This window comes from Siphateles boraxobius, unplaced genomic scaffold (genome assembly GCF_051911475.1).
Source record: "Siphateles boraxobius isolate OS27281-9 unplaced genomic scaffold, OSU_SipBor_1 9, whole genome shotgun sequence".
NCBI lineage: Eukaryota > Metazoa > Chordata > Actinopteri > Cypriniformes > Leuciscidae > Siphateles > Siphateles boraxobius.
This window is the reverse complement of record NW_027509219.1, coordinates 23,835,747-23,848,537: the sequence shown is the minus strand read 5'-3', so window position 1 is coordinate 23,848,537 and position 12,791 is coordinate 23,835,747. Positions and strand designations below refer to the sequence as shown.

The window sequence follows — 12,791 nt, the reverse complement described above, 5'->3', positions numbered from 1 at the left end:
GGGTCTTAAAGGTCTGACAGCATCTGCTTTGTTTTCTTTTGTTTTGCAGAAGTGTTAAATCAGGCTTTACTGAAGAGAGAGAAAGCCAGAGCAATTTAGATACAACATATTTCTGTTTGCGAGCTAACAAAATCGTTTTTTACGGACAGAGACACTTTCAATACACTATCTTAAAATGGAGGGAGTTTATACAGGTATTAAAGTGCAAATAAAAACCCGACTGCATTGACACAGTATTGTGACTATAAGTAAACAATTTTTTTCTCTCTTTTTTTACTCTTTTACTTTTTTTACTTCTCTTGTAACTCAGCCCCATCAGTGAAGATCTTTAAAAAAACATTTTCACCCTGGCATTTGAATTGGGGGAATCTTGAGCAGTTAATATATTTGTTCTGATTTTGATTGCACTTTGCATATGCAGCAACTCTTAAAGATTAGTGTGTGTATGTAGTCTTGTCATTTTAATATATATATATTTTTTTTTACATGTTTCTACTTGTGAAGCACTGGTCAAAATAATGCAAATTAGCAATCTGTACTGGCTGTGATACGACTGTTCTGCAGAATGATGCAAAGAAACATCTTTATATTGGATTTACCTTGTGGGTTGCATACAAAACAAAACAAAACAAACAAACAAACAAACAAACAAACCAAACAAACAAAAACGGTGTAATCCAATTTTAAAAAAAGATTTTTATGAACTGGATCTTTTTAGGGAATCAAAAACATACATAGCAACCAATGTATCCTATTTCATGAAAACAAAATCAGATCAGATCAGGTCAAAATCAAAATCAAAATTGAATCAAATCGAATCACATTTGGATCGAAACAAAGCAAAAATGAACTGAATCAAATCAAATCCAAACTGAATTTTCAAAATTATATCATATCAAGTCAAATCGAAATGACATTGAATTGAATCGAATCAAATTAGAATGGGATCAAATTGCATTGCACTTAATCAAATCAAACTGGAATCTAATTGAATTGCACTGAATCAAATCAAAGCTAAATAGAATCTAATCAAAATTAAAATCGAATCAAATTCATATAAAATAAAAGAACCAAATCAATATACAATCGGATCAAATTAATTTCAAATCAAAACCGTATCAAACTGAATCAACTTGCATCGCACTGAATGAAATCAAATCATATCAAGCCCTATCCTTTAAAACGAACAGACCAAAAATGTTAACTGGTAGTTGGCTTGGTATATTTGTACACCTCATGCTGTAGATCGGCAGTTGAACAGGGGTCGTGAACCGCTTGTGTGTCTGTTGGAAGTGATAAAAATTAACACAGTGTGCTATCTGAAGAATAGTGGAACACTCTCCATCCTGGCCTTCAATACGTCTGTCTTCAGTTTGCAAACCCTCCCTATGACTTCTCAAGCTTTCATGGTGCAATGCTGCCGTAACTCCCAGAAACCAGCGCCCATGTGCTTGGGTCAGCAGAACACGGCAATAAGGCCGCTCTGATTCTACCCAGCGCAGTTTCTCAGAGATGTTACAAAACCACAGTTGGGGTACAGCAGAGTTTGTTCTAAAATGGCTGCCATTATGGTAACAAGGAAGCAAACTGCACCCTGGGAGAGACCAGGAGAATTTTAGAGTGTGAAGATTTCGAGTGACTTACCGCTGGGCCGCGTGAAGACTGCAGTGTCGAAGCCGTCGGCTCCAAGATGTGTTCATCTGAAAGTCAAGTAAATAAAATAAAAATGAGAGAACTTCAAACACTCAATTGCTCCTCAATTGTTCATATTTGCATAAACCAAAATATCTCCTTCACAACAGGTTTCAAATTGTTAAATGATGTCACGTTGAGTTGAGTTATTGCTAAATGACTCATATGGCAATAGATAAACATTATTAAATGATTCAAGGTTAAAGTCACCATAAAATCAAAATGACAATTCTTTTTTCTTTCTTTTGTTTTGGAATATAGCAGTATTTATTATAAATGGTTTATGCATGCACATAATTATTTTTTAAAAATACGTTTGCCCTCATATTCTTTAATAAAAGTAACTTCCCCTTTATCTTGCAACAACATCTCTTCTCTTCCCTGATGACGTGTTTACTGGCGCAACGGCGGGACAACCTGCCACTCACATGACATCCCAGCAATAGCAAACCACAACCATCCAATGTATTCCAGATGTATGAAATCAAATCCCGCCCAACATTTTTTCTTGTTCGAGAAGCCACTTCATTTAGATCACAAAAGGGAAGAAAAGACTATTGCAAGTGCAACTTCCGTTTCGTGCCTATTTTAAAAATTAAAACTCAAAACCATGCAACTACACATTTTCTCTCTTTTTCATTACATTCCTTAATCCTAGAATGGCTGTGAAGCCCATGTGTCAGTGAAGACCATGAGAACATGAGTCCCATTTGTCCATAGCAGATTACTATTCCAGTCTACACTGCATTATGTCACCAAAATGTGGACTGCTAGGACTCAGGGTGGCATTTGTGACAGGGCCTTTGGCTATCTGGCCAATGACTGCTCATTTGCATTCATGGTGTAAAGACAGCCTGAATGACCCACTGAATGAATCACATTTGTCACGTAAGCCAGGCAGCGATAGAAGGTCCTGGGCTGGGCGAGAGATGAGGTCAGAGTCTCAGTGAACAGAACATCATTCCCTCGTTCACATAATGAAGTCAGCTCTATATGCCACTATAAAAAAAGACCCTAATTTTACCTAGAATTAACATCAGTCTCTAAAAAGCATCTAAAGAATTGTTTTTATCTTATGATTCAGGTTATTAAAAATGCACATGACCAAATTGTACCAGTATTTGTCACGTACAGCTTTAATTGGCCACCTACTCACCTCAAAACCCCCAAAAACATGGGCTTTAAGCTTAAGGCTTTGAAAGGACAACAAATTATGTGATGTAGCGACTGCAGGAACAAGTAAAATAAAATATTGTTTGCCGTTAGATTAAAAATCAAGCTTATTTGAGAAAAATAGGGTGATTTTTTTACCTCTTCTGATGATGTGCTTTATTAAGACGGAAGAAGACTTTTTTAATAAGTGATGTACACCAACGTACAAAGGTTAGGGTTATGTAGAGGTTTTTTCATTTTTTTTTTCATTTTTGAAGGACGTGTCTTTTGCTAATACAAGGCTGCATCTATTTGGCCAAATACAGTAAAACTGTGAAATATTACCATTTAAAATATCGGTTCTATATTTTGTAATTTATTTCTATGATGAATAAAAAGTTCAAAAGAACATTTATTTGTAAAAATGTAAAGTCTTTACTGACCCTTATCATTAATTTAATGTGTCACAAGAGACACACATTACTAAACAGGTGTAACTGCCAATCATCTCATCTGAACACCTGTGATCGGATCACCCCAGGCGGATGTTAATAGTGGGTTTAAACAGGGTCAGAGTGTGAGGAAGCTCAATGACAAATTCTCATTTGCAATGACTGCTGCGCATTTGTGCTCCTTCATCTGATCTAAACTTCTTCAAACACAATTACCAGATGCTTGGATGAGAAGGTCATAAGCTGCCTCTAAACCAGACACCTTTTATGACTCACTCTTGTTTTTGGTAACTGATTTTTATAAGATAAGCGCCTGACAACAGTGAAATTCTGTGAGAGTTTGAAATTAGACTCTCGGGATTTGACACCAACAGAAATGATGCAACTGACAGAATGTGCTAAACCATTTGTGCTCAACATAGAACATAGGGGAACAAATAAGTGCACATAAATCAGTCCTCCTTTAAAATTTAAAGTAAAGCCATAACCTATCACAAAAGTCCATATCCGTTTTAAAATATACATATTATATGGTTTCCATTTCCAAGGAGTATCTCTCTAATGTTCTGACTTTTTATTGAATGTGAGACTCTTGACATGTCCATCCATTTAGTGTGAAACCCCTGGTTAACTGGCCTGAGGGGGCTTGCGCTTTAGGGTATTGTGACTTCCCAAAACCCTGACTGAGTAAATGTTCTGGATGGATTTTTATTTAAGGAGAACACCTTCCTGTCTGGAACAACAGATATCAAACCTACCTGATGGTTTTCTGAGTTTGTGAAGGGAACATTAATAATTAATCTCTCTATTAATCAGAGGGATCTAATGAGAGACTCTAATTAACCTCCTTAAGGATACTTTTTTTCAAATGCAACATATACACATATATCTATCTATCTATCTATCTATCTATCTATCTATCTATCTATCTATCTATCTATCTATCTATATATTTATATACATAGTATCTCACAAAAGTGAGTACACCCCTCACATTTTAGCAAACATTTTACACTTGTACTCACTTTTGTTGCCAGCTATTTTGACAATAATGGCTGCATGTTGTTATTTTCAGAGGACAGTAAATATATACTGCTATACAAGCAGCACATTGACTACTCCAAGTTTCATTTCTATAGTATTGTACCATGAGAAGATATACTAAAATGTTTGCTGAAATGTGAGGGTGTACTCACTTTTATGAGATACCGTATATATGTGTGTGTGTGTGTGTGTGTGTTTGTGTGTGTGTGTGTGTGTGTGTGTGTGTGTGTGTGTGTGTGTGTGTGTGTGTGTGTGTGTGTGTGTGTGTGTGTGTGTGTGTGTGTGTGTGTGTGTGTGTGTGTGTGTGTGTGTGTCATGCTAGCAAAATGAGTCGGAAATGCACACGGGCTGATCATGAGCTACAGACAAAACAAGTGAAAAAAATTAAAATTTTGGTTGAATTTGAGGTTTTCACAAAAATGAGTTAATTAAGCCCTCGTCTAGCGATCTCAGTGCTAAAAATAGCAATTAAACATCTTAAAGTATTTTTAAGTTTTCTGACATGAGTACCTTTCCCTTGTGCCTGAAAATTGTCATTTTACTCTGCTCGCTTATCGAAGACTGGTCCTTCCCCTCAGCACAAGTTTGGTATCGTTTTGAAGTGCAGCATTCTAACTTTGTGAATATTCATAGCAAATTCTCGATGACATGAGTCTGAACCAGTGAAATGTGATTTTTAAACTCATGCTGATGTAAACAACTTACATCTTACTCTTGCTAACTGACAGATCCGAAGCGTGCGCACAAAGACGGCACAGACAGCGCGATCCCGTTATACACACATACACAGAATTAAAGTTGCAGGGCTGCCAACTTTTGAGTTTAGCTTAGAGTGAGAATTTTGGATTGGGGGATGCAAGTTTTTTTTTTTTTTTTTTTTTTTTTACATTACAATAAATGTATTGTGATTGTCAAAACATTTGGTTACTAAACATAATTGTACTAAGTTTAGTGACAAGATGTTACAATGTTTACATGTTACAATGACTGGTAGGCTACTGTTTTTATTATTCCTTGACACAAATTTCACAATTTCAATTCAATTGTTGTGATTTGATTCCGATCTTGATTAAATATCGATTCATTTGGATGCATAATAGGTACAGTAGATACATGTACATTTTTCCCAAGAAAGAAAATCTCATTTAATGCTATACAGAGAGCACTGTCAGCTGGTATTATTATTTAAGACTAAAAATTAAAACTCATTTAAATATAATGCGTTTTTTATTATAATAACAACGGTATAATGTTTTAATGAAATAAGTAAAATACAATAAATATGTAATATAGTACACATATTTAGCAAAGTACTCCTCTCCATAGCTAATTTTACATTTTTCTAGCCAACTAATGTGCTATATATGGTCATTAAATATTTCCTGAGGTAGGCTAAATTTACATTTATATTTACATTTATTCATTTAGCAGACGCTTTTATCCAAAGCGACTTACAATTGCTATATATGTCAGACGTCGCGCGCCTCTGAAGCAACTAGGGGTTAAGTGTCTTGCTCAGGGACACATTGGTGTCTCACAGTGGATTCGAACCCAGGTCTCTCACACCAAAGGCATGTGTCTTATCCACTGCGCCATCACCACCCGGTAAATGTAACATTATGTGACCTCTTTCCACAGTTGAAAAACACTGATTGATTGATTGATATTATGGGATACATTTCAGTAAGATTGTCTGTCTTTAAACATACCTATTGTTCATTTGTGTTTATTTACTAGATGATCGGTTCACGTGCTGCTTAAACTGAGGTGCTACAACGACCTGTCACGTCACATTTACAAGTGCAAAAAAAGTATTTATTGTATGAATTTCTAAATAAAATTGACAGAATCTAAGACCTAAGAATTTGTTTCATATCAAAAGTAACCTTCTCTGTCTTGTCTGTCGGTGTCAATGTCCTCTTTGCTTCGCAATTTTCCGCTGTGTGAGAAAATGGATGTGTGGCAAGAAAGCGTGTGAAATGTGTCAATTGCGTGAGTCTCACGCTAAATGCCAACGTCTTGGCGAGTATTCACACAAACCTTATCTGTTATGTCTTAAGTTAACATTTGGTAAACAAGAAACATTATTATGTTTATTATCACAGTGGCAAACAGTTCCTAAACATTTTTGTGGAAACCGTGATTAATTTTTTCAGGATATTTTTGATGAATCGAAAGTTCAAAAGAACAATATCTATTTCAAAAATAGATACTTGTATAGATACTTGTTTAAGTATCCATACTAGACTTTTTGATCATTATTTTCCTGTTTATCACTATAAAGCTGCTTTGAAACAATATGTATCATATAAAGTGCTATATAAATAAAGGTGACTTGATTTGACTTGACAAGCTACAGAATATTCTTAAATATTCAGAAATGAATGGCATGCGTTCTCTGAACGACACTAAAATAACATCTACATACATGATTTTACATTATTTACAGTCTCTGTACTGGAACAGTCACCGAGGACATTCAGAGATGTGTCTGAGTGTGTGGTGGCATTTCCTTGCTGAGTGAAGGTGACCACACTGTTGAGTGACAACAAGTCTCTCAGTCATGACTCTGTCTGATGCTCAATCTGTTTCTGCTGCATGTGTGAACTCCTCACCCCATCCAACACTCTTTCTCTCTATCTCACTCACTTTCCTACACCCTCCCCTCTCATTTACACTTCCTCTCCTTTCTTCACACCCCTCTGCATGTATAACTTTCACTCTCACCTTTTTAATCAAATTTTGAGTTTTTTCAAACTCTGCAATATATTTCTTCTCATTAATCCTCAAATAACAGAACAGAGAAGAGAAAGACAAGTGATGAACAATTATCTCATATCTTGCTCTCTTTCTGACAGCTAAATGCATTCAGAAATCACATCACAAATAAAATCAAACACTGCATTAAAAAAATTACACATATTTGCAGTTTGATCGGCAGCATCAGCTACTTCTAAGTTATTAGAAACAGAAATGAGATCTTCTGAGACAGAACCAATCAAATCTTGATTGACTTCCTGCGTAATACGGACGGACAGGCTACCACTTCGGCAGTGATTCACACAGGCTAATCGAACTGCTGACATGTGCACTACGAAAACAGCCCTCATAAATACGCATGGGTGTTCTCACTGCCATGCATTCATTATAGATCATGCATTTGTAAAGACTGTGCACGATTGGCTAAAGGGCAGAATCACAGGCGACCTTTTTGCGTATTATCAGTGTTCATTGGTAGTAGACAGAATGAAGAGAGAAATGAACACATTCTGATCATCGCTGCCCGCACTCTGCACCCTTTTCTTGAGATCCAGCTCTTTGACAGTCAACACATCAAAACAATGTACATTTCTGCTGTAAAGCAATGAGAGAAGTTGATAAGGTAGATGCTGACTTCATGAAATATTAACAGATTTGTTTTTAATCATTTAAAGGCAAACCCTTTGAGTCTTTTTGACATTTTAAATACTATATTAATAAGCAAATAAATAAATGAATAAGCCATCTGAATGGTAACTGGTAAAGTTGGGGTGGTTATGTTAACGTCAAGTCAAGTCAAGTAACCTTTAATTACATTGCGCTTCATTCAAAACAGATTGTTTCAAAGCAGCTTCAATTCAATAAACAGAAAAATACCAGCGTTATAGAGTCATAAAACCCCGTTTCAGCATTTGTTATCTGCATTGAATATATATATATATATATATATATATATATATATATATATATATACGAACATGCTGTTAACTTTTGAGTCTTATTTGGCTTTTTAAAGCCGTTTGATTGGCTAAAGGGCTATAATGACCAGTTACACTCACAGTGTGGATCGCGTTTGTGTCAAAGACTCAGGATCTATTGAAAAGAACTTGTGAGAATCAAAACTAACAGATGGAAACATTGACTTTTATGATGTTCAACACACAAAACTCAGTTAAAATCTCAGAAAATTTGGTTTAGGGTTTCTTCAATTCAAGAGTTCTTCAATTATGAAATGAATAGAATTTCAGTTGTAATGTAGCTCTTAAAAGACAATTGTGTCATTCAACTCAATTTGGTTCAGTGTTGAGTTATTTAGTTAATAGTTAAATAAATTCAATGTTGCAAAGTTCATCAGTCATTAAACAAACTCAGTTCAACTACACTGAACAAAATTATAAACGCAACACTTTTGTTTTTGCCCCCATTTTTTATGAGCTGGTCCTTGGCTGGTGTGGTTACACGTGGTCTGCAGTTGTGAGGCCACTTGGATGTACTGCCAAATTCTCTGAAACGCTTTTGGAGACGGCTTATGGTAGAGAAATTAACATTCAATTCACAGGCAACAATTCTGGTGGACATTCCTGCAGTCAGCTTGCCAATTGCACACTCCTTCAAAACTTGAGACATCTGTGGCATTGTGCTGTGTGATAAAACTGCACATTTTAGAGTGGTAATTTATTGTGGCCAGCCTAAGGCACACGTGTGCAATAATCATGCTGTCTTATCAGCATCTTGATATGCCATTCCTGTGAGGTGGATGGATTATCTCGGCAGAGGAGAAGTGCTCACTAACACAGATTTAGACAGATTTGTGAACAATATTTGAGAGAAATAGGCCTTTTGTGTACATAGTAAAAGTCTTAGATCTTTGAGTTCAGCTCATGAAAAATGGGGACGAAAACAAAAGTGTTGCGTTTATAATTTTGTTCAGTATATAAAGCAGCTCTATAGACGACAATAATGTCTGTGTTCAGTTCAGTGTTGATTCAGTTCAGTTCAATAATAGTGCAAAGTTCGTGGACTGATCAGCAATAAGTTGCTCTACAAAAGACAACAGTGTCGATATTCAGCTCAGGTCACTTCAATGTTGATTCAATTGAATTGACATGTTGCAGTCAATTCATCAATTATGAAACAAATTTGATTCAGCTATGAAGCAGCTCTAAAGAAGTCCAAATGTCATTATTTGGCTCAATTTAATTCTGCTTTGTTCTACGCTATGTTAATATTAATGAAGAAATCTCATAGACAGTAAAAGAGATAGAAAGATGGTAAGGCATTTGAAGATTCATGCATGTAGGGAATCCATGCCTCAGAAAAGAGAGATAGAGAAATGACAGACTTGGCAGAGTGCCTGGCCCTCAGGCCACAAGCTTCAGCCCTCTTTACCCAAGAAGGTACAGCTCAAGTGAAGAGGAGTTAAAAAAAAGCAAGAGCGAAAGAAGACAGCAAGCATATATTGCTGTCTTCTTTCATTCTGCCCTTGACTATATGAGGTGGCAAAACCTGAGAGATTCAAATTGACCAGAGCACACTTCACCCGCACAGCACTGCAGAAGTCGTGCTGGTGGGTCAGTTCCCCAACCTCCAAACATCTCACCCACAATGAGCTGATTTCTATCTGAAACTGTGAAATGAGTGATATGCAAAAACTCCTTTTAATTGGAAGGCAGATATTGTGATGGAGAAGTAATTAGTAGTAATTAATCTTGTAATTATTTGCCCATAACATATTAGGGGTGATTCACTTGGGCATGGACAATTATTTTTCAAACTATTCAGGATCAAATCCACAACAATTCATTACAGAAATTTTACATTATTCACAATTCTGTTTATGGGAAACCAGTACATAATACTTGACAGTCAAGGACAAAAAGACTGAATAAGCTTTATTAAAATATGTTTAAATATATATAATATAATACTTTTTTAATAAAATATTACTTAATATATGTCTACTCTATTTACAACATTGAAAATAAACTCTTTCGAGTCTGAGTAGACATATTTTAGGGCTTTTGTGCAGAATGTACATGTATTTTATTCCTGTGATGGCAAAGCTGCCATTACTCCAGTCTTCAGTGTCACATGATCCTTCAGAAATGATTTGCTGCTCATGATATATATATATTTGTTTTCAGGATTATTTGATGAATAGAAAGTTAAAAAAGACAGTATAAATTTTTTTTAAATATATTTTTAATTTTTAAATATATTTTTTATATATGTCTTTGCTGTCACTTTTCATCAATTTAAAGGAATAGTTCACCCCAAAATAAAAATGATCCGATAATTTACTGACCCTCAAGCCATCCTAGGTATGACTTTCTTTTTTCAGCCAAACACAATCAGAGTTATACTAGAAAATATTCTGGCTCTTCCAAGCTTTATAATGTCATTGAATAGTGCATTGAATGTCATTGGAGTTTTTGAAGCTCCAAAAAGCACATCCATCCATCCATCATGAAAGTAATGGGTTAATAAAGGCCTTCTGAAGCGAAACGATGGATTTTTCCAGGTATCCATATTTCATTTTCATTTTTGGGTGAACTATTTCTTTTAATGCATCCTTGTTGAATAAAAAAAAAATCTTGCTGACTCCAGAATTTTGAATAGTATTGTATGCCCGGTGAATAATCTAAATTTAAGAACTTTTGGAGGATCTTCTTATTGTTAACCTCCTATTTACATGTACATAAAGCCAGGAAACAACCTGTTTTGTACATCATTAAATGGACAGGTATGACAGTGCAAAGGATTTTTTTGACAACAACTCAACCAACACAGCTGAGCAATCTGAAGTTTTACTTGCTTATTTATACTGCACATTTAAATAGTCAGTAAAGAGACAAGAAAAAAGTATATACTTGCAAATAACTTTAAAACGCCTGTATTTCTGTGACTAATGCAAGACAATTGTCTGGATATGTAGCTGCACTGAATGCAGACCTTCCACTGAGAGCAATGTTTAATTTCTGTGTAGTCTCTTTGATTACCTCTCAGGTTGGGGCATCACACAGCCTTGTATATTCGCACAAGACGCAAATGAAAGGTCTCAAATCTGAGCAGAAAAACAACAATAAACCGTAACTCACCTTGGGATGCTGAAAGTAACTTCTTAGGTGGTGACGTTTCCCGGTGGCTCACTTTTAATGTCGTGCTGCAAGAAGCTCCTTCCACACTAGATGAAAACTTGAACTTGATGACACATTTTCCTGAATTTGTCTGTGAGAAAATTGCAAAACTTTCTTTCAAGGGACTGTACTCATGAATGTTTACCAGATGTTAAGTACTTTGTTTATTTTCTCTCAACTGTTCAACCTAGTTTTGCCTCGTTTAAACAATTCAATCTCTTTTATTTCTAATTAAAACCTAAGTGTGTCATTTTTTTCGACATTTAAATACTTTCTTCATAACTATAAATAAGCCATCTGAAGATTGATTGCTCCCAACCAGCCCAACACAGCAAAATGCGCTCATCCAATGGCGTTAGTTTGGGGAGGAGGGTATTTTAAAGGTCACACACTTGACCTTAAAATAATCTCTTTGCTAATGTATGACTTAAACATAACCTTCAGCTCAATGTAATTGGTCTTTATACTTCCACACAAACCTAAGCAAGCAGGTAGTATGACCTCTAGAGTGTGAAATACTCACAAATTCAGTCCAAATTTATTCATCATCACTGATGGAGCACTTTGTGTAACTATATGGCCTGGGAAAGTTGCCATGGTGAAAGAGCTGCAGCCCACATTTTCCTAATCATGTTAATCGACTTTAATATGATATTAGTACAATTGAGGAGACAGCTAACAGGCTAATAAAACGGTTATGATGGTTCTAGTGGTTAGTCTCAGTGAGGACAACATGGACACACTGTTGAGCTGCCTGGGTGTCTGGGTTAGTTTCAGATAATGAAGAATATCATGTAATAATTTCTAAGTGCTGAAATGAGCTCGATATTAAGATCTAGTTGCCAGGGTCTAGTAGGTCTCAACATTTTTTATTTAAAAGTGCCAATTTCAAATTATAATAATTACTATGTTACTATGTACAATAAAAATTTGAGATGCAAATGTATTATTTATTAGTATATTATATTTAGTTATTATATTACAACATGCATTTATTATTTATCAGTTATCTTATGATAGATTGTATTCACTGAGGTCAGTGTTGGATTAGTTCTGGATTTATGCTTTATTTAAACTGTAAAACACAATAACTAATAATAGCTCAATCTATTGGATTTTTTCTTATTTTTCACAATGTTGCTCTTCTATAAAACGTTTTATTCTGAAAGCAAAATGCATCAAGAAAAGTAGACCAAATTAAACATTTCAGCTCAATCATGCAGCGCTTTCCGCTTGGCACATTTCGTCACACTTTTACAGTGTTTAGCTTCCCATTCAGCTTATGACTGAATAAAACAAAACAATCTGTGTGACGCTGAAGGATTACTGCAAGAGGTAGCTTGGCATGCAGATCCCAGTGAAACAAACATATACACTATTGTTCAAAAGTTTGGGGTCAGAAGTTTGTTTTAAAGAAATTAATGCCTTTACTCATCAAGGACACATTGAATTGATAAAAAATGACAGTAAAGGCATTTAGAAAATTACAAAAGATTTATATTTTAAATAAATGCTGTTCTTTTGAGCTTTCTTTTTTTTTTACCAAAGAATCCTG

The 12,791-nt window shown here is 35.3% G+C and overlaps 1 protein-coding gene across 2 annotated transcripts in view; it reads right to left on the bottom strand.

The window, feature by feature from the left end:
• The window catches only part of nphp4 (nephronophthisis 4), a 222,810-nt gene that overhangs the window by 64,367 nt on the left and 145,652 nt on the right, over positions 1-12,791 (bottom strand). For both annotated transcript variants that reach the window (XM_077224388.1, XM_077224389.1), the window contains exons 10-11: positions 11,198-11,327; positions 1,645-1,700 (exon numbers count right to left, since the gene is read on the bottom strand). In XM_077224388.1, coding sequence (XP_077080503.1) covers positions 1,645-1,700; positions 11,198-11,327 — 186 coding nt within the window. The remainder of the gene's footprint in view (positions 1-1,644; positions 1,701-11,197; positions 11,328-12,791) is intronic.